This window comes from Condylura cristata, unplaced genomic scaffold (genome assembly GCF_000260355.1).
Source record: "Condylura cristata isolate star-nosed mole 26May11 unplaced genomic scaffold, ConCri1.0 scaffold00011, whole genome shotgun sequence".
In the NCBI taxonomy this organism is placed as follows: Eukaryota; Metazoa; Chordata; class Mammalia; order Eulipotyphla; family Talpidae; genus Condylura; species Condylura cristata.
In genome coordinates, this window is record NW_004567112.1 from 40,563,652 (window position 1) to 40,589,517 (window position 25,866).

At 35.5% G+C, this 25,866-nt stretch overlaps 1 protein-coding gene across 1 annotated transcript in view; it reads left to right on the forward strand.

Annotated features, from left to right (window-relative positions):
* DNAJC12 (DnaJ (Hsp40) homolog, subfamily C, member 12) overlaps positions 1 to 24,813 on the forward strand; it is a 46,454-nt gene extending 21,641 nt beyond the window's left edge. Inside the window, exons 4-7 of the mRNA XM_004680851.2 lie at positions 3,039 to 3,134; positions 4,216 to 4,322; positions 12,768 to 12,846; positions 24,653 to 24,813. Coding sequence (XP_004680908.1) covers positions 4,245 to 4,322; positions 12,768 to 12,846; positions 24,653 to 24,813 — 318 coding nt within the window. The 5' untranslated portion in view covers positions 3,039 to 3,134; positions 4,216 to 4,244. The remainder of the gene's footprint in view (positions 1 to 3,038; positions 3,135 to 4,215; positions 4,323 to 12,767; positions 12,847 to 24,652) is intronic.
* The last annotated feature ends 1,053 nt before the right edge of the window (positions 24,814 to 25,866 follow it).

Genomic DNA, 25,866 nt, shown 5'->3' on the forward strand with positions numbered 1-25,866 from the left:
CGCGGCGTTTTGTGGGAGTTGTAGTCCAGGGGTGGGAGTCGAGAGTGGGCGGTTTTCCTGATCCTCCTGTGTCTGAGGTAGAACACCTGAGACGTCAGGTCTTGAGGCACAAAAAGCTTTAACTGTTATAAAATTCTACAATGTACTTTGCTGCATATTTTAAAGGTTTTCTTCAGTGAGCATATTTAAGTAAAATTATATTTGCTCTTTTATGCTCTAATGAGCATAAAGAAAATAACTGACGGGACGACTATTTTATACAAACAATACAGAAAGGTATAAACCGAAGCCAAAAGTCTCCCTTCTGTACCTCCCCGGTTCCCGCCTCTGGAAAGAAAACTCGCGACGTCATTTTAGAGGAAAAACTGAGTGGAAATGTACGTGTTATTAAAAAGTACACAAATAATATGTATACTACATTACTCTTCTCAACCTCCCTTTTTCATTTGATAATTCATCCTAGGGAGTTTTCCATACTTGCACTTTATTTTTTAAATGGCTACAAAATAGTTATATCCCACAAATATTATATTTATTCCCTACTTTACCCCATCAAGGGACATTTTGGTTGTTTGTAATTCTTGTTGTTGTAGTGATCGTCTTGAACATATTTTGGTGTAAACTAAATTCGTGTAGACAGAATAATACAGTTTATGAGGCATGTTTTATAAAAGTTGGTAAACACCACCAAATTTACAAATTGTACAATTTATACACATTCAACAATGTGTGAAAAAAAAAATCCTTCCATGAGTTGTTTCAGCAATTTCGAAGGTTAGCTTTGGGAAAACAAACAGTAAGAGGCACTCCCAATTTTTCTCACATCTTCTGCTTATCTTGCATTATTACCTTTGTCTGAATAGGCCCTGCAAATGTCATTAGTATTCATTAAAATATTTTTCTAATCAAGACACTTCTTAAAAAGAAAAACACTTAAACAAGTGTTTTAAAACCTACAAATGATTAGAGTAGAATCTCCAGATTGAGAAAATATTATATATATTCAAATATAAGGCAAATTTTTTTCCAAAACCACCCTTTTGGAAAAAGGGTAGATGACCTCTAACTTGACCAAGCTTTTCATACATTAGGAGAAAAGCACTAATTACTAAGTTCATAGTTTTCCTAAAGATATAATTTTAAATATGTAGGTCTAGCTAAATCTAAGAGATAAGTAATATCACTTGATCATTTTATATATAATGAAATTTGAGTATTATTTGTGGACAGTTGACTATTTTACATATAATATATTGCACAGTGTATTCATATGTCATGTACACATATATGACCCTAAATCTTTATTCTTTTGTCTCATTGGTGAAATTAAGAGTTGAGGTGGCTATTCATGTTTATCTAATATATTCTTACCTTTTTGCAATTGTTTGGATAAGGCTTTAGTGGAGATATAACAGCACAATTCTTTATACTTAAAGAAGTTCTGAAGTATAAAAATCTAGAAAAACATAAGAAGAGAAATAGCTTACTTCTTTCATACTGTTTCTCTTTGGGCAGAGGAGGAGTAAGGCAAAACTTCCACTTTTTACTTATTAACCTTAGAACACTATCTTCTTTAAACCCCCCAAATTTATACTATATCTTCTTAAGAAATCCCAAATTTATTTATATATAAGTAAAAATTAATTTAAAAATAGGAATGTCAAGTTTGTATTAGTTTTGAAAATAAGAACATGACTGGTTGGGTACTTCCTTTCAAGGTGTGCTTTTACTCTTACAAAGTTCTACTGCTGCAAGTATTTTTCGTCAAGGACGTGATCAAACTGAAACTTTGGGTGGCACAAGAGTTAAATGTCAGCACTATGAAGGCATCAGTAGCCACTGTGCAAGAGCTCCATCCCTGGCCAGGGAGCTGACCCACATGGCACAGCAGACTTCTCCTGTCTCACTGCTCCCCTCAGCAGTGTATTTCAGTAGATCTGCCTGTTCTGCTCCCCACTCTGTCTCTGGTACATCCTCCCACTCCTAGCACCTCTGGCTTACACCCATGTTCTATTTATTTATAAAATAAATAAAATCTAAAAACAAAACAAAACAAAAAATTTTGATCTATTGAACTCCCTTAACCCTTACCCAACCCTTGGTAACCTCTATTTTTTTTTTCTTTTCCGTTTCTACAAATTTGACTTTTAGTGGAATCATATAGTTTTTTTTTTTTAAAAAAGATTTATTTATTTATTCATACAGAACTGGGGTACAGGCCAGAGATGTGGAGGGTGAGAGGATTCACCAGAGACAGAGTGGGGAGCAGAACAGGCAGATTGACAAAGTACACTGCTGAGGGGAGCAGCGGGCGCGTGAGGAGAGGTCTGCCACGCCATGTGGTCACCTCTGGGGCAGGCCGGAATCGAACTCATGCGGAAGTGGCTTAAGCTTCTTAGTGCTGTGCTTTAACCCTCTGCGCCACCAGGGAGGGCCAGTATTTTTTTTTTTTTTTTGTGATTAGCTTATTTCACTTAGTGTCTTCCTTCCCTTTAAGACAGTAATCCATCATATGTACATGCCTCATTTTGTTATTCATTCACCTGTCAGTGAACATGTGGGTTGCGTCCACTTTTTGGCTATTGTGAATAATGCTGCAGTGAATACTTGTTTTGGGCATATAACCAGAAGTAACTTTGCTGAGCCACATGGTAATTCTATGTCAATTTTTTTAGAAATGACCCCGCTATTTGCACCATACCAGTCAAGTCATTATTTTAAGGCCATTTATCAGATATACCTGGTTAAGACTTTGTGGTAATCAAAGAAAAATTTCCAAAAAAATTAAGTTTATTTAATTTTCAAATTTCATATAGACTTTATAGCAAGAGTGTATATATCATGAAGGATTAGTAAAATGTGGCTCCTTAGAGCTTTATTTCTCTTCAGAAAAAGTTTTAAAAAGATGTATACAAGTGGACTTGAAAACTTTTTTTCCCCAAGTTTATAATTTATAGGAACATTTAAACAGTTAAGGCTAAAGAGCTAATGTTAAAATGAGGTATCTCTGATCTCTCATCTTCTTCTCTAAATCCTAGATATGGCCTCTACTTCCCAGGGCCACTAGGAGCAGAAATATGAACTTTCTGGACTTACCTAGATTAGACACACTCCTGAGTCTGCAGAGTGCCAGGGTAGGTGACAGTAATCTGACAGTAGTTATTGCAAAGTGCTTCTTCTCCGTGTCCTATTTTATTTCCTTCATAGCACAAATCATTATTTTAAATGACTTTATGGGATGTTTCTTGTCTGTCTTCCTCCATTCAGAATGTAAGCTCTGTAAGAAGTGAGATTGTTTAGCATACCTTTTCCTACAATCTGCTGGGCACAAAATAGGTTTTCAGTATTATTTGTCAAGTGAATAAATTATCACTTATGATATGATATGAAATGAATGAAAAGTTGCTATCTGTTTCCTTTTAAAAATGGAAATAACACTGTATGATAACATTATATAAGTTTCAGGTGTGCATGCTTAAAAATATATACGTGTATAGATAGCACATTAAACTCACCCGTAAAAGTCCAATTCTCACAAAACGATGTAAAAATAAACTATTATAAAAAAAAAAGTCCCATTCGGTCCTTCAGTTGACCCTTTTTACCCAGTTTACCTTCCCTCCCTTTTTTCCTGGTATCACTAATTGATCATATAATCTAAAAAGTTAATTTTTGTTTTATTTTGCATCTGTTTAGTTGTTCTACATGAATCTCTATAAATGAAATTATTAGGTGCTTGTTTTTCTCCATCTGACTTATTTCATAGTCTTAAAACTGTTTCAAAAGTTATGAAAATTTTTCAACACAGAAAAATTCCTGCTAGTCATATTGAACAAAGCCTAAGATTTTACTATTTTGCTTCAAATTTTCTTCATCTCTTAAATAAAAAGAAAAAAAATAAGTAGGAGATGGAGAGATGGCTAATTGGGACTAAAACAATCTGTGTTAACTCATAAGATTTATGGTTCATAGGCTTCACTTACCAGAGTCAAACTACAGATCCCAGACAGCACTGCAACAGTCAGGCAGGTGGTGTAGTCTTTCTCTTTTGTAAACAACCAATGAAACATAGCACTTACAAAGGTCTGGGATGACATATGCTGTGTAGACTGTGCCCAGCCAATCTTGTTACTGCTGTTTGGAATGTGCTGCTGTAAACCAGATTTAAAAGGGCTTTTCCTGTTAATTTGAAACGCATTGTGCCTCTTGTTTCAGGAGAAAGAAAAGCTGATCTAATAATCTCAATGGATGCAATACTGAATTACAGGTCAGAAGATACTGAAGATTACTACACCTTACTGGGATGCGATGAATTGTCTTCGGTAAGACAGTGGATAAACTGTTCTTTTTCACAACAGTGTTTACACATTTTATTTAAGGTTTTAAATTTGAAGTTTTAGTCTCACTGACTGAAGATTAATCTTGTATGTTTAAAAAATAGTTTCGGTTCAGAGAAAATTGAGAATAAATATGTGTATGTGTTTATTTAAATAGTGTTTGAATAAAATTTTATGCAAGTTTCTGACTGAAATGTGTGTGTTCTGGCACAAGGGCCTATACTGTATTTCACAATATACTTAAAATACATTTTTGAAATTTTATTTTAACTGCTATTGGCACCGTTTCATATTATACAAATATTATGCTATAACTAAGATGAAATGTAATTTCCTAGCAATTAGTTGCTTTGGAATATTTTATTAAAATATGTATTTTTATATGAACAGTTGATTATATGAATAAGAAATAATTCTTTTTTGTTAATATGTCAAATGGTTTTTACTTCCTAAAAGAAAAATCACTTCTTAAAAGGGTGGCTTTTAAAACAAAACATGTGGAACTCTAGCTGTTCACTTGATCTATAATAGAATAATGTTTTGAAAGTTCTCCATTGCCAAATATATAGGTTGTATATATTTTTTTAATTATGGAAAACTCATTTATAATTCTGCTTCCCAAAGTAAATGTTAATGTGTGGTATATTAACTTCCAGTCTTCTTCCTGTATATATTTTTTGAAGACGTGTTTGGGATAATATTATATATACTTGCTGATTCTTACTTTTATCCACTAACATTATTATAACAAGGATTTCTTCATCCTGTTAAACACTCTTTATATACAATTTAATTAATTCATACACATTTTTATGATTGCATAATATTTGAATCAGTTGATCACTCTCTTGTTGTTAAATCTCTTTATTTCCAGTTTTTCCATATTTTAAATTTTGCTGAGATAAATACAAAATATACATGATTATATTATTCAAATATTAAAAGTATGTGTAGCTAGTATCTTTAACACATTAAAAACACATAATGCAAAATACATTTCTATTTATCTTTGTTTCATAAGACTGACATTTAGTAACAAAATGTACTTTTATTTTGAGAATAGGATGCAGTACGGAACACAAAAGGTTAAAATCTCTTTTTATATTCAGAGAGAAATTTATATTTGATACTCTGAAGTAAAACACACACAAAACAGGTTATAATGATGTTTTAGTTGCATATTTTCCCTTTAGAATAATATGTTGCTCTTGTTTATTTTAGTGGTGATTTGCTTAATTGAGAAAATTTCTTTTCTTTTTTTTTTTGTTATATATGCTATTCATACGTTAGACTGCTGCCAAATAATTTTTGAAGAACTCTTTAAAGTCAAATGAACATAATTTAAAGTAGTAAGTTTCAGTTAGGATTTTAAAAAATCTTTATCATGCTAAGTGACAAAAGTCATTGTGATTGCATTATATTCCCATTCTTGACGATTTGTCAGTCTTTTATAGATATGCTGTTGTCTACAAGAAGGAGCTTTAGTTTTGACCAAACCTAATAAAATGATTCAATTGCTTATATACAATGTTTATAGCAGCTCATTTATTACAGTTTTAGTTTTGTTTGTGGTTACCAATAGTAGTCATATTTCTCTAGGTATACTGTAACATATTCAAGGGACAATGAAAGTGTTGTCTTGACAACTTAATATTGTGATTCTACTGATAAACCAAACTGAGACACACACGTACTTAGTGCTTTTGCTTTAGTATACATTTCTGTAATTGAAATCTTTTCTTGGAAATAAATTCAAAGAAAATTGTATTGTATATTTACTAGGGGTTTTAGGAAAATAATTCTAAGTTTTTCCTTCTCAGACTTTTTTTGAATTCATTCTCCACAAACTGAAGGTACAGTTGTGATTATAAGCAGTGAGACTTATTTCCTACTTTATATATGTGGCATGTAGCCCATAGGAAAATCTACATGCTGTTTAGTAGAAAACACATGTTCCATTTCACAAACACCAAAAGTTTGATTTCAAATCCTTCAGTCTTTTTTCTCCATGTTGGATTTTCCACGAAGACACATACTGTAAGCCCTCTGAAGTCCTTATTGATGGATACGCCAGCATGTAAACACATCATCTCTGGTGTGGGTTTTATTTGATATTTTAACACTTGGTTATGATGTCTTAATGATAAGACTTTCTAGGTTTAAGATTTCATGCAAAATTTACATAAACACTTGATCAATGGAAGCAATTATATTTCCTCCTTCCCTATTTTTGTTCTCTGTTTCCTTTATTTTTTAGACAGTAGAATCTAGTTTTTTTTTTTTTCTGTTTTATGTTTTCAAAGGACAGGTTTATTTGGGAAAAGAGAAGGAAAAAGAGTGGCACCTGAATAGTCACAGGTGGGCAAGAGAGCTGCCTCTGGCTCTTTCTTAATGACTTCAGATCATTGGTTTTAAATCTTGACTGCTATTTATTAGCTGTTATCTTAGCAAAATTATTTAACTGTCTGTGTCTTGGTTTCCTAGCTGCAAATGGGAGTGATGATAACACCCACATTATAGAATTGTTGTGGGGATTAGATGAGACATGATATATAAAGAGTCTAGAGCAGTGTCTGATACATAGTAGGTGTTGTGGCCTTTTAGTAATATTGGGCACTTGGAATTTTGTTATCTTACCTTATCCTGTTGTTGACATTATTTTTAAATATTTTATTTTGAAATTATTTTTAAGAGACTCTTAGTTATAGATTTATAGCAAAATTGAGTGGGCGATACAGATTTCCCACTCATGCGTTGCTTTCCCCCTTGTCAACATTCTTAGCAAGAGTGGTCCAGTTGTTAAAACTATTGTACCTGCATTGACTCATCATAATCACCCCAAAGTCCACAGTTTACCTTGTGGTTCACACTTAGATTTATACAGTATACATTTTATGGGTTTGGACAAATGTGTATGTCAAGTACCCACTATTACAGTATCATACAAAGTAGTTCCATTGTCCTAAAAATTCTCTGTGCTTCACTTACTGGAATAACTTTTGACTCTCAAAACAGTTGCAATAATACAGAGTTCCTGTATACACTTTATACAGCTTCTTTTAGTATTAACATCGTATGTAATGGTGGTACAATGATCAAAACCAGAAAACTGATATGGTATAATAGTATTAACTAAACAGGGGCCAGCAAACTATTTTTTGGTAACAGACCAGACAGACATGATCAGGCAAGGGTAAGACAAGCAGTGTGGGCTTAGGACTCAAAATTTAAGGGGGTGCTAAGTCTTAGGATTGCCAAAGTGCAGAATCCTGAGGGGTGGAGGACAAAGGATCCATAAACTTAGGTAACCTGTTTGCCCAACTCTGGTGCTAGCCCTGAGATAAGAAATAGTTTATAGCTTGCAGGATTTATGGTCTCTGTCACTACAGTTTAGTTCTGCCATTGTGAGAAAGCTAGATAATATGTAAATGATGACCAGGGCAAATCTTCATCTAAAGAACAGGCAGTGGGGGCCTCTCTGGTGGTGCAACAGGTTAAACACAGCACTATGAACTAGCCACAGATGAGTTCGACCCAGGCCAGGTTGCTGACCCACATGGTGTGGCAGACCTCTCCTGACCCACCCATTGCTCCCCTCAGCAGTGTACTTCATTGATCTGCCTATTCTGCTTCCTACTCTCTCTCTGGTGAATCCTCTCACCGCCCCTGCATCTCTGGCCTATACCCCAGGGTGCTTGTATGTATAAATACATATATCTTTGGAAAAAAAAATAGGGACCAGATTAGGCTGTGGGACAAAATTAGTCAACCTGTGATCTAAAGTATAGGCCTTATTCATATTTCATCATTTTTTAACTGATGTCCCTTTTCTCTTCCATAATCTAAGCTGGAATACTTCATTACACTTAGTTGCTATATTCCCTTTGTTGTCTCCAAACTGACAGCTTCTCAGAACTTCCTTGTCTGTCATACCCTTCAATCTTCAGCATTACTTTATGGATTTTTAAGCATATGCACTAATAATTCATTCTTTTAGGCAATCAAACCTTAACCTAGCCCCAATGATTTGGGCATAATTACCAACTCCATTATTGTAATGATGAAGAGTGACATCCTTCAGATACTTGATGGCTTTTAGGGTATGCATACTCTTGATGCCAGTCATGATATCTGAAGAACATGATATCTGTTAGTCTATGCTCAAATATTTACTCAACATGTGGCATTGGGGCAGGACTAGAAGTGATGGAAGAAAACAGAATGGTGAGATATAGTGTTAGTATATAAGGAATGTGTTACCTAGTCAAGAAACCAAAGCTAACGCAGAGGAGACAGAATAAATTGTGTGGTACTGCATATGACTACAATAGGAATTAAAGAATATCTCTAAAGACTATAGAGAAGAGATGGGACTTGAGATGGTCTTGCTTGATGGTCATAATTTAGATTCATGGAGGGAGAGAAATAGGACATTTTTGTGGCCTGAAAACACTAAAGAAGATTTATCCAACTTGGAATCAGATCAATTCCTATTGTGTTTGAGAGTATTTCTTGGCAGAGATCAAGTTATTGTGCTGATAGGATTTTTAAAATTTAATTTCTAAAATTCAGATCTGTTTAAGAAGGAAATGTGAAGTATAGAGAAACCACAGAAAATGTTAACCCTAAGAGTGTTTAGTATTTAGGCATATGGCATGTGCATGTCTGTTATCTGTGCATATTTTTGTGTTATTGCATTATGTAAATAACTGCACACATGGGTGTATATATTTATATGTGTATTTTTTTATGTGTTTGGAGTCAGAACGCCTGGGTTCAAATCCTGCTCCTGCGGCTGAACAATTGTGTGCCCTTGGGAAAGTTCATCTTAATTTTCTGATTTGGTTTCCTAATATACAAAATGGGAATAATAATGGTACCTACTTCATAGAGTTATGGAAGTTAAATGAAACACTATTATATAAAGTGCTTAGAATAGTGTCTGGCACATAATAAGTCTCAATAAATCTTAACATATGCATATGTATATACACACATTTTCACACATACATAAATATAAAATATGTTACATAATACTTTTTGAGGTATAACATTATGGATTTTTGCTGCACATAATGCTTTATTTTTTCATACTTTTATCTTTTCTCATAGCAATACATATTAAAAGTCTTCTACAAATTTATCTTTTTATGAGTATAAAGTATGCTAACCTATAGTTATATTGTAGTTAGCTTTAACAAGTATTCTATTAAAAATACCTTATTACCGGACATAATAACATTTTTGTTAAATTTATAGCATTTTATTCATTCATTCATTCATTTTATAACTGAATATTTTTCCCACCTCTGATGGAAATAATTCCTAGAATTAGAATTTTTGGATCAAAGAGTATGAGAAATTAAACATTTGGCTTTCATGTATGTATATATGTACTTAAATATATATAATCTCCAAATGACTTTTCAGAAAATTTGCACCTATTTACATTCTCACTAGCAGAGCATGAGAAAGCCTATTTTTTGTATCCTCAATTATACTGGTCATTACCATTCCTTGGAGTTTTTGATTTATTTGATTATGACTAAAGTTGAACATTTTCTTACTGTGTATTAGCTAACTGGATAGGTAGTTTTCCAGGCCACTGGGCATTGGCTCAGGGAGGCAGAATTCAGTGGACCTTGACATGGAGGGCCTTAGTTGCCCGTGGGCTGCGCTGGGCACTGGGCACATGGGAGGGAGATGCCAGGAGAGAAATAGAGCGTGCCCAAGATGAACCAATAAGCTTTACCATCTTATTTAGAGCCAGTCCTATTTAGGAGATTCATGGTAAACTTTGAACAGTAAAACTTTAAGAAATAATGAGAGACAGATAGGATTTTTTTTAACAATAGTTTATTTTTACATAATGTTCTGCCTTTTTCCATCTCAGTTGTAATCCCTGTGGGCATTACATCACCAAATCACCCGAGTGCCATCACCATAGTCCCATGCACTTCTCCCCCTCCCCAGTTTTGATTCCATTTCCCACTCCATCCCTGTAAAATATCTCTGGTATATAGTTGTTCTTGATTATTATTATTTCTCCCTGCTATGAATTTCCTTCTATGTGTGAAATCATCCAGTATTTTTCTTTTTCTTTCTGGCTTATTTCACTAAGCATGATCCTATCCAGTTCCATCCATGTTGCTGCAAAAGGCATAAGTTTATCTTTTTGATTGCTGAGTAATATTCCACCACATATATGTACCACATCTTTTTAATCCAGTCATCAACTTTTGGGCATTTGGGTTGATTCTATGTCTTTACTATTGTGAATAAAGAAGTAATAAACATGGGGGTGCAGGTGTCTTTTTGAATCAATGTTTTTATGTCTTTTGGGTAGGTACCTAGGAGTGGGATTGCTGGGTCATATGGAAGCTCCATTTTTAACAGTTTGAGGGACCTCCAAACAGTTTTCCATAGTGGTTGTACTAGTTTGCATTCCCATCAGAAGTGCAGGAGAGTTCCTTTTTAGGGGTTATTCTTAATCTTAAAAATATAATATTGGCAAAATGCAGAAAATACAAAGAAGAAACTAATATTCACAGAGTATTTAATCATTTTGACACATTTGTTCTATGAACTAATACCACATTTTGGAATGTTGCCTAGTTGAGTAGAAGTTAAAAATTAAAGCAGCAATAGATAAAAACTCCTACCTGTAATCACTAGCATGATCTGATTATCAAAACTTCTAGATATATACATAGTTATGTATATAACTGTGTAAAATGTATCTTAAGGGATAACACCTGTTATCTTGGTGGAAAAGGGTTGAAGGAGTTTTACTTTTTATTCTGGATTCATGTAAATTTTTCATAGTTTGAGTATTCATGCATTGCTTGTTAATTTAAAAATACTATTGTTTAGAATCTTTAGAATATTTAATATTTGAAAATTTTAAATAAATCTCATTCTTAATTTTCTTTGTTATATAAACAGGTTATACTTAATTTTCTTTGTTATATAAACAGGTTATATAATGTGATAGTTAAAGGGGCACCCAAGAAGAGAAAATCGAAGTACTGTTGTAGCAAGAAGTATCATCTCTTCCTGTTAGTCCATGGGGTTCTCAGTAGTTGTTTAACAAGGAAAAGAATAGAATGATCAGTCTCAACTCTATGCATATGGATATATAATACAGCCTGTCTTGTAAATTCAGAATCTACAATCTGTCTGTAAATGTGAAGAATTTTTTATGGTTAAAGATGACAAAACTGATAAAAATGTTTCTCCAATGATCTTATAACAATATTGAGCTGAACAACTTGAGAATTCATTTCCCATACAAGATGTGTAGTTTGCTTTCATTAGTTAGTGGGTAGTAAATATGAAATTTGATAGTAGGTTTTTTAAACCTAAAGAATTTGGTCAGATAAAACAGTGATTAAGATTATTGGATTTGAGGCTTCCTAGCTGACCTATGGTTAAGTCTCAGTGCTATCACCACTATGGCTTGAGTTTGATCCCTGGCCAGGGAACGGACCCAAATGGCACAGCAGACCTCTCCTGTCTCACTCACTGTGCCCCTCAGCAGTGTATTTCAGTAAATTTGCCTGTTCTGCTCCCCACTCTGTCTCTGATGAATCCTTTCATTCCTCACTCTGGCCTTCTACACAAAAGTTAAAAAATGTTGAATTTCAAGTCCAGCTGCTTAGTTAACAAAAAACTTAGCTTCTTAATAGCTAGTTACCACTAATATTTAATAATATCCATTACTATTGTGTTCTTACTATGAGCAGGCTTTATGTTGTGTTGTCCTTATTAATGCAATGCAAAGATGAGGATGCCTAGCTAGGTGGAATTATATAACTTGCCTAAAATCTGAGCAGTGGGCAGGGCGGGAGAGGTCTGCCGTGCCATGTGGGTCAGCTGGTGGGGGATCGAACTCATGGCCCCCTTACCATGATCCATGGCAGGGGATTGAACCTGTGGTAAGGTGGCTGTGGCTAACTTTGTGGTGCTGCACTTTAATCTGTTGTGCCACCAGGGAGGGCCCTGAAGGAAGGAATTTTATAATGGATAGTTTATAAGCTGGATAGTCACTCCTGAATAATGAATGATGGCTAAATCTCTTTTCAACAACTTGGATATGTGAGCACATCTTTCATTATTTTCTTAGGATAAACCTATCTGATCTTTTGTGATATTTAAATATATTGAGCTCATAGGTATCCTGAGTTATCATCTAAACATACTAGTAAGTTAAATTGTCATCACAATTATTTAAATAGCTTTTATTAGATGCTTTCTGAATCTTGTAATTGAGAAAATAATTTCTTGGAGTAGAAAGTCAAGGTGCAAATATAAAAACCTACATATAAATTTTGGTTGGTCAGAGCTATTTTGGGAAGGACTGATACCTAGTATCTTCCTTCATGATGTTTAAGTTCAGCTCCTTATTTTAAACATTAATTTGTGTTCTAGGTTGAACAAATCCTGGCAGAATTTAAGGTCAGAGCTCTGGAATGTCACCCTGACAAGCATCCTGAAAACTCCAAAGCAGGTAATGTCTGTTTTTCATGAAAATGAATAACATGTAGAATTAAAAAATAATTGAACAGTAACTTGATTCCTCCCTCCCTTCCTGCTTTCTTTTTTTACTTTCTCTCTTTTATTTAATTGTGGTAACATTGGTTTAGAGACATGCATGTGCTTTGGAGCCATAGGATCATACCTCTTCAAATATGTGTCACCATATCACAGCTACCACCAAGGCACCCACCATCCTCTGCCATCGTCCAGTATGCTACCTTTATTTTCCATCCTCCCTCCCCCTACTTGTAACCTTAATTCCACAACAGATTGCTAGTATTTGTTATTGGGTTGTTTTGTCTGATCCTTTGTTTTGTTTCTCTGTATTTCACATATAAGTAAAACTATCCAGTATATGTCTTTCTCCTTCTGACTTACAATGCTTAACATTACCTCCTCCAATTCCATTTATATTGCAGCAAATGTTGAGTCCATCTTTCTTTTTTAATAGCTGAGTAATATTCTGCTTTGTATATATACCACATTTTTCTGATCTACTCCTCTGTCCTTTGGTATTTAAGTTTGTTTCCATAACTTGGCTGTCAAAAGCAGTACTGCAGTTATCAAATTACTTCAAATTAGTGTTTTTGCATTCTTTAGGTAAATATCTAGGAGTGGAATTGCTGCATCATATGGTAGATGTACTATCAATATTTTGAAAAACCTCCACACTTGTCCATAGGGGCAGGGCCAGTCTACATCCTCACCAACAGTGTGTAAGGGTCCATTTTCTCCACATTTTTGCCAATACTTCTTGTTGTTTCTGATCTTGTTGATGTGCGCCATTCTCACAGTTGTGAGATGGCATCTCATTGTGGTTTTCATATGCATTCCTCTAATGGAATGTAATAATGAGCACTTTTTTCATATGCCTGTAGATCATCTCTGTATCTTCCGCCCATTTTTTTCATTCTTTGTGTATGTGTGTTTATATGTGAGTTTATATATCTTGGGTATCATCCCTATATCAGATTTTTTCTCATTTGGTAGGATGTCTTTTTGTTTGAATAATAGTTGTTTTTATTTGCTTTTCAGAAGCTTTTTAGTTTGATTATATTCCGGTTTGTTTATATTCATTTTTGTTTATCTTGCCATCACAATGAATCTACAAAAAGATCACCGAAGCTAATGTTATGGAGTGATTTGCCTATCTTTTCTTGAATGTATTTTATGGTTTTGGGTTTACATCCTTGTTTGATTCCATTTTTAGTTAATTTTTGTGATAGGTATGAAGTGGTGATCTAGTTTCATTCTTTTGCATCTGTCTGATTTTCCCCAATACCATTTGTTGAAGAGATTCTTTTTTCCTTAGTGTAAACACTTGGCTCGTTTGTTATAATTAACTGTCCTTACATGTGTGGGTTTAGTTCTGGGCACCATTGGTCCATGTGTGTCAGTTTTTGCAGTATGATAGGTTTTGATTACTTCACCTCTATAGTATATTTTGAAGCCCAGGAGTGTGATACCATCACTCTTCCTCTTTTAAATCAGGATTGTTTTGGCTATTTAGTGTCTTTTTTGGTTCCCTGTGAATTTCAGTAATAAAATGCTTTCTTTTTGTGGTTGATTTCTACTTTGATACCATTGTAATTAGAGAATATGCTTGAAATGAATACAAACTTGCGATGAAAGAAGTAAAATGAATTTATTGACCTTTGCTTTGTGGCCCCACGTTTGACCTATCCTGGAGAATGTTCTGTGTGCTCTTGAGCAGAATGTATATTCAGCTTTATGGAGGTGCAGTATCTTATAAATGGCTGTGAGCCCATGTGATCTAATTCCTCATTTAAGGTTCTTATTTCCTTGTTGATTTTCTGTATGATTGGATCTATCCACTGGTGAAAGTAGGATATTGAAGTTTCTTACTACTATTGTGTTGCTGACAATATATGATTTTAAACTTGATAATAGTTGTCTTATATGGTCTGATGCTTATTTATTTAGTGCATATATATTGGTAACTGTTATGTCTTCTTGATGTATTGATCCCTTAATCATTTTGTAGTGTCTATTTCTGTCTCTTGTTGACTTTTTAGCTGGAAATATGTTTTTAATTGATGTAAGTGTAGATGTTACTGGATTCTCTGGGGTGCCATTTGCTTGTAGAATTGTTCTCTAGTCTTTTACTGTGAGTCTGTGTTTACCCTTAGACCTTAGATGGGCCTCTTGGAGGCAGCAGAAATTTGTTTTTTTCTGATCCTTTTGGCCACTCTGCTGTTGATTGATGAATACAGTCCATCTACACTTAGGGTGATTATTCTATGTTACTGCTATTTTTCCTTTAGTTTTCTGATGCTAGCTAGTTCCTTATTCAGTTTTTGTGGATTTTCTTCCCTTTGATTTAGATAAACAGCACCTTTCAACATTTCTTGTATGGGAGGTTGAGTGTGGGCAAACTCAGTTTCTGTTTGTCTGGAAAGGCCTTTATTTTCTCCTCATATGGAAGAGTCTTAACAGGATAGAGTATTCTTGGATGGCATTTTATTGTTAAGTATTTTGGATGCATTGTTCCATTCTTTCCTTGCCTGTAGGGCTTCTTGTGAGAAGTCTGATGTTAACCTGATCAGATTTCCTTTATAGGTTACCTGCTTTTCCCTAGCTACTTTCGTCCCTGCCATGGTGTATTAAATTCCCTGGAATCTCAAGATACTGTGCACTGTGGGTTTTTTGCCTTTCCTTTTACTGTTGTAGAATTCTCCCCAGGAGCTCTGCACTCTACAGTAGAGTTTTAGGGGAAGTTTGAGAGAATAGTGGGGGAAAGAGGAAGGTACCATCCCTAACTCTTCACACTGGCCACCAGCTATCCTATCTTCTTTTGTTCACAGGCCTTGTTTACCTTGGTTATTCTCAGTTTCTTTCTTTATTTTAAATTTTTAAAAAAGGGTTTATTTATTTATGCATACAAGAGCTGGGGGATAGGCCAGAGGTGTGTGTGTGGGGGGGGGGAGGAGAGAGAGAGAGAGAGAGAGAGAGAGGGAGGGAGAGAGAGAGGGAGAGGGAGAGAGAGGGAGAGGGAGAGGGGGAGAGAGAGAGAGAGAGACAGAGACAGAGACAGAGACAGTAAGGAACAGAACAGGCAAGTTGATGAAGTACACTGCTGAGGAAAGCAGCAGGCAGATCAGGAGAGGTCTCCTGTGCCATGTGGGTCACCACCCTCGAAGGGATAGAACTCATGCTGTGGTGGCTTCAGAAAGCTTCATAGTGTGGTGCTTTAACCTGTTGTGCCACCAGGGGGTGGTCATATTCTCAGTTTCTTTCTACATGCTTTGGTATATGTATGGGGGGTATATGTATAATTTGATTTTTCATAAGGAAAATATAATTAAATCTTATCTGTAACTCCATATTCTACAATGATATCCCCAAAGTCCTCTTCATTATTTTTTTTTCCTATTTTAAATCTTTTTATTAATTTTCTCTGGAAATGATTGGTCCCTTTGACTTAATATAAATAGATCATTTTCTAATCTATGAAACCATCTTTTGTTAGATCCTTAGCTATTACTTTTACCCATTTGATTCTTCGCTTTTAAGGCATAATTTGTTGAAGGAAGTAGAGAAAATCGTAAATATAAACTTGGTAATTTTTGCCTCTATATAAACCACTTTAACCACTGTCCAGAGGAAGTTATATAATATTTCCCTTGTCAGTCCCTGTTCATGTCCTGTTCAAAATCAGCACCATTTCCCAGTCCTTGATCACTGTCACCATTTATTTGTCTTGCTGAGTTTTGAATTTCGTATGGATGAAATCATGTGGTATATGGGTACTCTTTCATACACGACATCTTTCACTTTACATTACGCTGTAATGGTTTACTTTTTATAATTCCTGGGCCTTCTTAGGAACATACTCCTTCACGTTGTGCTTTCCACCCTCTCCCTGTGCCTTATTTTTCCTTCCTCAGTTTTTCTCTATCACCCTGTTGACAAACCCACATTTTCTACTCTCCAGATATACAGTATTAAGAAAGCCTTGTTTCCTCTGCCTAGAGCAGGAATGCCCACACTCCTCCCTGCCCTGCTGTCTGTGTTTGGTTAGGTCATGTTCCTGCATCAGGTCTCAGCTTAGCCATCACTTCCTCTGGGAAGTCCTGTGTGCCCCAACTATTGAGACCCCCTTCCAAATTATGCAGCAAACTCTATGTATCATGCCATTTCTTTGCTGCTTATTTGCTTATTGTAGCACAGGAAACTCAGTGAGATAGGCTGGCTGCTTGTCTTGTTGACAGTGATTATGTCCTGTACTTAGGACAGCACATGACATGGAGGACATGTACTTTGCACAAATCATTTCTTGAATGAGTTAAATGAACCAGCTCATGAACATATTCATTATTTCTCTGATCTGGAGTTAATATTGTGATAGATGTCCTAACAAAAGTATAAACATTTGAAAAACAACCACCACCTAAGGTTATTCTATAACTTTATATTTTTTTTTCCACTATAGCCTGGATTTCAGTTATTCTCTCTCCCTGGAAAACAATTTCTTTTCAGGATACATGATGATTCATGGTGTAAACATTATGATTTCTATTGCCATAGTGATGGTAGTTTTACATATGAGCTACCTTAAGCTTCTTGTTCAGAGAACACTGGACTGTGTACATATTGCTTAAAGTGAAAAGGTACACAGTCATCATATCACTCCTTGTCAGGCTTGCAGTTGATTGATGATGCAACTGTTGTAGATTTTTTTTTTTTCAGAGCTGTTTAAACATCCATTTCTTCAAATTGGATTAGTATGTCTTTCTTAAAATTTAAGTGGTTCTTTATATACTCAGAGAAGAATTAAGGTTGTTGATAAAAAATATTTTAAATCATTCAACAAAAACTCACCCCGATGCTGAATTTTTAGCTTGCCAGAAATCTGGAATACATTAGAAAGATTTGATATTTGTTTCATTAAGGTGAAAGACTACCTTGTAGAGCAACCACAGCTAGAAGAAATTAGATTTGTAGGTACTGGTTCCCCACATCCCCAACTCCACTGTCAGCCAAAAGTAGAGCATCCCTATGAAACCTTCCTAAGCCAAAGTGAAAAGGCAATTACCATTAATTTGGAAAAATATTTCAGCAGTTTCCAGACAAAAAAATAACCTAGCAAGTAATACCAAATAACACATGCAACCTAAAATAACACTAACATATAGTAAAAGCAGGAATATGATAAACACACAGCTTTTATTAAGTAGCTCCAAGAGAAGTTTCAGGGTATGCGCTGCCCCTATAAAAGTTCCTGCAAAACAAACCATGAATGCTATTTTAGCTTTTTGCCTTTTGCTTAAAAGTGAAAATTTTCTTCAGATTTCTTTCAGTTAGTGAAAATAGCTAGAAAATAGCTATCAACGTAGGCCCTTTGGAAGAGTAAAGTGGCTTTTTCTGAACTTTTGAACAGCGAGGGATACCAGTTTACCTTTTTTTTTTTTAAAGATTTATTTATTTATTCATACAGAATTGGGGTAAAGGCCAGAGGTGCAGAGGCAGTGAGAGGATTCACCAGAGACAGAGTGGGAGTAGAACAGGCAGATTGATGAAATACACTGGAGGGGAGCAGCAGACGAGACTGGAGAGGTCTGCTGCACCATGTGTGTCATCTCCCTGGCCAGGATCGAACTCATGCTGAAGTGGCTGGGGCTAGCTTCACAGTGCTGAATTCCAACCCATTTCACCACCAGGCAGAGCCTGTTTACCTTTTTGATTGACTACATATAGTCTCAGTCATCGCCATTCAAATTACTGATTTATTAGCACGATGGATTATTAGATTAGTGAACACAGGCTTGTCTGTCTAGTTTGCTTTGAGCTCCCACCGATGTGCTAGGTGGCACGGAGAAATTTTTTAAGCCTTAGTATTAGTCATAGGTGAAATGGTTAGACGAATAGTGTATTATCTAATATGTCTGCTGTGGGGAATAGTGAGGTATCCTATATGCAGGAAGAGCTCAATGAATGTGGGCAATCTTGATTCATTGAACTTTCTTATTTTATTCCGATCCCAAGGTAAAATTTAACAAAATTTTCCCTTTTATGAATAACTATTAGAACTTTCTCACTTCATAAAAAGAAATCTAAAGCTTTTAGAAATCTCTTCTCTTTAGTGTGTTGATGTAGGTAGGACTGGTTGTGTTATAGAAATTGTATCACAAAACTCAAAAGTTCCTCATTATTGCTTATGTCAGTCTTATGACATTAACTGCTCCAGGACAGTACTTTATTAACATTTGTATCAGACTTAAGTTAGGACCTGCGAAACACTGTTATTTTTATTGATTTATGGGATGTAAAGACACTTGAATATTTGAAGAAAGGGAGCTCCGTGTCCCTTGCTAACTGTCTTTCAATGTCTCATTGTTTACCTACTTAAAAAGCTCTTTAAAGAGTTTTCCCCCTTTAGAATAAAAATAAAATACAGTAATAAATGATGTTGAAAATGAAAGTCTGCTTTTATCTCCTGCCAGAAAACGCTTCTTAACAGTGGTATATTTTCCTCCAGATTTTTTTCAAAGCAGATTCTGACTTTATATTTTTATTATTTATCAAGTAACTATAAGTGATCTACATGTAAATTGTGAGTATAGTAATACAAATTCACTTGCAAGATACAAATTTAAAAATATCTGTGTGTTTTCACAGTACACTTACAGATTAAGTCAGAATGTCTCGTGAAGGTTCTAGCGTCAGTAGCTCATATAAGATTATAAAATGAGATCTCTTTTCTCAGAATTGGCAAATATTTGTCTTCTGTGATTCACTTGATTAGCCAGTATGTTGAAGAACAAATATATACCAGAACCCAATTTTATTAAATGTGGTGAAGAGGACAGAACAAGGAAAAGGTCACCTAATAGGAAAGATAAAGTCCCTTTTGCTTTCTGCTTATATCAATTGTTGAGTGATTGACATCAGCATAATTCCAAAAGGACTTCTTTTGTTCAGGAAACTTGAAAATGAGGCCAACAGTAATGTACAAAGAGAAGGTGACTCATGGATAAATATGTAAACATCTACAACCACGGCTCCAGGAGTGACTGGCATATACACCCACAGTGGTAATTAAGTGAGCCAAGCCTTTTATGCTGTTGGGAAAAGTGACAAGTCATTTATCTAGTGGGGCATATACATGGCTCTTCAGTAACAAAGAATTGCTCACTAAGGTGAGCTTCTATGGTGAGATGCTATTAATTTGTTTCCCTATAGCTCTCAATAGCTGTATCTTCAGGTCTTCCCATTAACCCACTGTTACCACTACCTCTAGAAGTGATATTAAATAACTGATGGCTTGTTAGGTACCAATGCTGTGCATCTGTGGTGCAGGGTTCTAGAAGTGCCCTGTTATTATGAGCACTATCTCTGGCTGCTGGGGATAATGCTTGGAGTGATGATGTTTGGGGTGTAAGAACAGCATCTCTTTCCCAACTGGGCTATGGAAAGTACTGCAGTATTTTTGCAGTTGGTATCAAGGTGTCATCAATACTGACTGCACATTTACCCTGATACCTTCTGTTCTAGAGGATTTGACTACTTTTCATGATGTATTTTTAATACTATCAAGGTATTTTTAATTGTTTTACTTAATGATACTGTTAAAATGTCCCAATTTGGGTCTCCCTGATGGCGCAAGTGGTGAAGTCTCAGCATTATGAAGCAATCCTGAGCCACTGAAGCATATGAATTCAATCCCCAGCCAGGGATCTGACCCATATGGTGCAGCAGACCTCTGCTGTCTCTCCGCTGCTGCTCCGCTTAGCAGTGTATTTCAGTCATTTTGCCTGTTTTGCTCCCCACTCCTTCGCTGGTTTATCCTCTCATCCCCTGCATCCCAGTTCTTGTATGCATAAATAAATAAAAACAAATCTTTAAAATGTCCCAAATTTACAGACTGTTTTGGGACTGTGTGATCAGTTTTGGTACTTGGAGCTCAGGGAATAGCACTGATGAATATTTTTATATTCACACAAAAATGGAAGCATTCATTTATTCATTGAGTGAACATAGACTTTCTGACTCCTACTGTACTGCTTCAGTGCAAGAGATGCAGCAGAGGACAAAACAGATAGTCTTTGCCCTAATGGAATTTGTATTCTGCAAGAGGAGTCAGATCATAAAGTAACTATATATCAGCAGATAAGAATTCTGAAGAAGAGTAAAAGTGGGAAATAAAGGAATGAGGCTCATGAGGCTGCCTGGCCAGGGAAGGCCTCAACAGCTGACATCTGAGAGAAAATGAATCTTGTGAGTGCCAGGGATAAAGTGTTCCTGGCAGAAAGGATAGCAAGTGCTGAAGTCCTGGGGCCAGAGTGTGCTTGAAGTACTCACGGAACATCAGGGAAGCAAATATGGCTGCTGAAGTGGACATGGGGAAAGTAGAAGAAAATGAGGTGAGAGTATGAAGAAAGGGATAAAGGGCAGGCAGAGTACCAGTCTTACTAGCCAAGAAAAGGATTTTCAGTTTTATTTTGAGGGAAATGGTAAGTCACTGGAAATCATTTTGAGCAGAGGAGTGATCTTGTGTGACTTACTTAAAAAATATTACCCTAACCGCTATGTAGAAACAAGATGGAGACAAGGGCAGGGAGATCAGCCAAGCAGAAATGACTTAAACCATGACTGTGACTGTGTAAGTGGTGATAAGAGGTCAGCTCTTGGGTACATTTTAAAATTGAGTCAGCAGGGTTTGCTAATGTATTAGAGATGAGATAGGTGAGAAGGACTACATCAAGGATGATTTCAAGTGTACAGAAAACTAAGGAACTATTTCCAGACCTCCCAAGTAAGCACCAGTATTATTTCTACTTATCACATCATATTGGAGTGATTTGTGTATATATCTGCTTTCATAGTAGACTCTGAATTCTTCAAGAGCATGGCCTGACTCTTACTGATGGATAATAACATTTTTATTATTCCTAGAGGTGGAGGAAAAAGTGGGGATTAGAGGGTAACATGCATTGCAGGAAAGTGGAAGGAACAGGAAGGTAGTAAGCCAGGTGTTGCCTAGAGAGTACTGGCAGGTGAGCCTGACTGAGTTGCATTTGAATTCTGGCTCTATCATTTGAAGTTTTAGGCAGAGTTACAGTAATGTCTTTCTGCATTAGGTTGGTAAAATGGGAACAACTACAGCATCTATCTTATAAGGTTGTGAAAGGAAAGAAACTGCATACTCATTACCTTCCCATTTCCCTCTGCCTGTATCTTGGCAACCACTAATCTACTTAGTGTCTCTGTAGATTTGTCTGTTCTAGATAATTGATATAAATGGAATCATACAATATATGACCTTTTGTGACAGACTTCTTTCATTTTGCTTATCTTTGTATCAGTTGATAGACATTTAAATTATATTCACTTTTTGAATAGTATGAATAATGTTCCTATAAACATTTGTATATAAGCATTTTTTGGTAGAAAGTTTTCAGTTCTCTTGTGTATATATTTAGGGTTGCAATTATTGGATTATATGGTAACTCTCTTTAACATTTTGAGGAACTGCCAAACATTTTCAAAGTTGCTATGTAACTTTTGCAACCACATGTACAATATATGAACCTTTCATTTTTTCATCATAATCTCCAACTTTTGATATTATCTTTTTTATTTTAGCCATCTTTGGGCCTCTGCAGTAATACATTATTGTGATTTTGATTTGTATTTCCTAAATGAATAATGATGTCAAACATCTTTGCATGTGCTTGTTGGCCATTTGTATATCTTCTTGGGAGAATGTCTGTGCAAATACTTTGCCCATTTTAATACTAGATTACTGGAAAAAAAACTAGATTACTGATTTTATTGAGTTATAAAAGTTCTTTATGAATTTGAGCTATAGATCCCACATTATCTCTGATTTGTAAATATTTTCACTTATTCCACAGCTTCTTTTCACTTTCTTGATGGTACTCTTTGAAGTGCAAAAGTTTCAGTTTTGATGAAGTATAATTTTTTTTTCTCTTGTTGCTTGTGCTTGCATTTTTGATGATAAATCTAAGGAGCCATTGCTTAATCCAAGGTCACAAAGATTTTAGTTCTTACATTTAGATTTATGATGCATGTTGATCTTATTACTTGTATAGGTTAACATTTGTGTATGGTGTGAGAGAGGGATCCCATTTCATTCTTTTATATGTGGTTATCTATCCACATGCCACAGTTGTCTTCTGACCCAAGAGGATGGGTGGTTTCCATTTATTTAGATAATTAATTTCCTCCAGTAATGTTTTATATGTTTTCAGTATATTGGTCCTACATTTCTTTTGATAACATTTTTCTTTTTCTTTTTTTTTAAAGATTAATTTATTTGTGCATATAGAACTGGGGTATAGGCCAGAGGTGCAGAGATGGTGAGAGGATTCAACAGAGTCAGAATGGGGAGCAGAACAGGCAGATCAATGAAGTACACTGCTGAGGGGAGCAGTAGGTGAGGCAGGAGAGTTTGCTAGCCATATGGGTCAGCTTTCTGGTAGGGGATTAAACTTGGGTTGAAGTGGCTGCATTTAGCTTCGCAGTGCTGTGCTTCAACTCGTTGCACCTCCAGAGAGGGCCCTGATAAAATTTTTCTTAAGTGATGAAGTTTTGGAGTTGATGAGTTTGGAGAGTGGGGTCTTTAGGTTCATTCTGGGAAACGTTTCACCAGAGCTTCCCTTTCAGCAGCACATGGTGAGTTTCCCAAGCAAATTTCTTCATGAGACAGAGACATTAATTATATTCAAAGAGTGGGCTTATTAAGGAAAAGGACAGAAGAGTAAAGGACACTTGAATAGACAAAAGCAAGCAGGAAGAGTTGCCCTGAAAGGAACAGGTTTGCTGAGAGGCCTGCACTGTTGCAGGCTGGCTCAGGCTGGTAGCCTCTGCTGAGGGTGGTCAGCGAACAGAAGCTCTAGCATGGTGCAGGTAATAGGCAGGCAGAGGGTTGCTGCCCTATGGAGAGAGAGAGGTGGTGGAAAGAAGCACCTGCATAGTCACAGGTGGGCAGAAATACTGCTGTCCTGTGCCAATGCAGAGACTACACTGCTATAGACTTCTCTTTGTGGTGTGTACTCTTGTTTCTTATTTTGGATAACTGTAGAATCCAAATGGGACTGGAGATTCTACAGTGGGCACAATCTCTATATCTTTATCCTTAGGTTTGTGCTCCAGACACTCTCTACAGCGGTCTGATACCTGCTTGGACCTTATGCCTTGTGTTAAGTCATTGGAGCCTAAGGATCTTGATTTCTACAGCTGGATTAGTTGTCATGTTAACCTCCTCTACTCCCACTTCCTTGTCTGTGTTAGGTTTTAGTCTTGTGCTGCCTTCTTTAGGTTTTCTATTCTTCCCTTCTTAATATTTTAAGTATTTTATTCTTCTTAATACTAGTGTCAATGAAATTATTTTTTTAATTTTATTTTCAGATTGTTCATTGCTAGTGTACATAAACACAATTGCTTCATGGTATTGATCTGTATTCAGCTCAGTGAAGTTTTAACTTCACTGAGGAATAGAAAAACATTAGATCTGTTTCCAACAGGGCGATGGAAGTTTTTTATTGTGTGCCATCTGGTTAAATAAATTAGTGACAGAACTACCATTTATCAACTATCTACCATGTGGTTTTTTTTTGTTTGTTTGTTTTTTTGTTTTTGTAACAAATGAGGAACCTCAAGCTTGCCAAAAGGAGCTAGCCAAGGTCACATAATTAGTAAATAACATATCCCAGTGAGATAAGTTTGAATGTTTGGGAGTTTAAAATAACTTCTCTAAGAGCAAAGTGCTTATTTCTTGATTTGTTTTCCAGTGGAGACTTTTCAGAAATTGCAGAAGGCAAAGGAGATTCTGACTAATGAAGAGAGTCGAGCTCGCTATGACCACTGGCGTAGGAGCCAGATCTCGATGCCATTCCAACAGTGGGAAGCTTTGAGTGACTCTGTAAAAACGGTAGGTTTCTTTCTGGGGTGATGTGAATTTATGAAGCTAGTGATACAGGATGAGTCTGGATTAGACTCATGTATTAGCTTCAAGGGTCAATAGTCAAAATAAGGAAGAACACACCACATAGTTGACAGAATCGATATAAATCAAGGTCCACAAAATCCTTTGAAAGGAAATTCACCCTTAGAGGCAATAGGTCAATGCCAGAAAATTTCTTTTGTTTGCTTTAGTATATACACTTCTTATTATCATTTACTATTTTATACATTCTGAGAATTGTGCTTCTCAAGTTGCTCATATACTGCTGACTATTGAACCACACTGCAAATTCATTTTCATTCTTTTTAATTCATATAAGTATCAAGTCTTATAACTTTTACAGGTTAAACAAAGAAAACTATAAAGTATTTCTGTTATAAATTCTGGAGAAAGAATTATTGGATGGACACAATGGTTTAAGCCATTGTGCATTCTTTCTTTATGCTATTAAAAAGCCTAAGTATCAAAGTAACTAATTCCAACAGTGTAATTTTTTTCTTACACTGACCTTCATATACTATTGAGAAAGGGGAATGTTAAAGATTTTTACATTTTTATATATGATTTATTATCTAACTTTTTTCCCCCCTAGGGACAGTTTTCTATGGCATAAGACATAGAAGTTACCTTATAGGGAAGTTTTTGAGGACACTTGTTGGAATTAGTCTATACTGTGATTCATATGTCTGTACTATAAAGAGAATCTTTAAAAAATTGTTACTTAACTTTGCACACTCTTTTACATTGTGTATATCCACAATTCCTGTTGACATGTCTAGGTATTGTTCTGCCACCTCTGCACAATCATATTTCTTCTCTACTGAGTGTGACTTACTGTTAACTGCAGCTGAATTAATGTCCTTTGCTATTCTAATGCATTTTGATTAATAGTTCATTTTTCTTGGTGAACCACTGAATTCTGTTACTTAATTTTAACTGCTAATATTAAGTTAGCTCGGGATTTAAAAAAAACTCATCTTCAAATCCCAGCTCTAATTTATATTGCCAAAGTCTTTCCATTAAATATTAATTTCCTGTCTC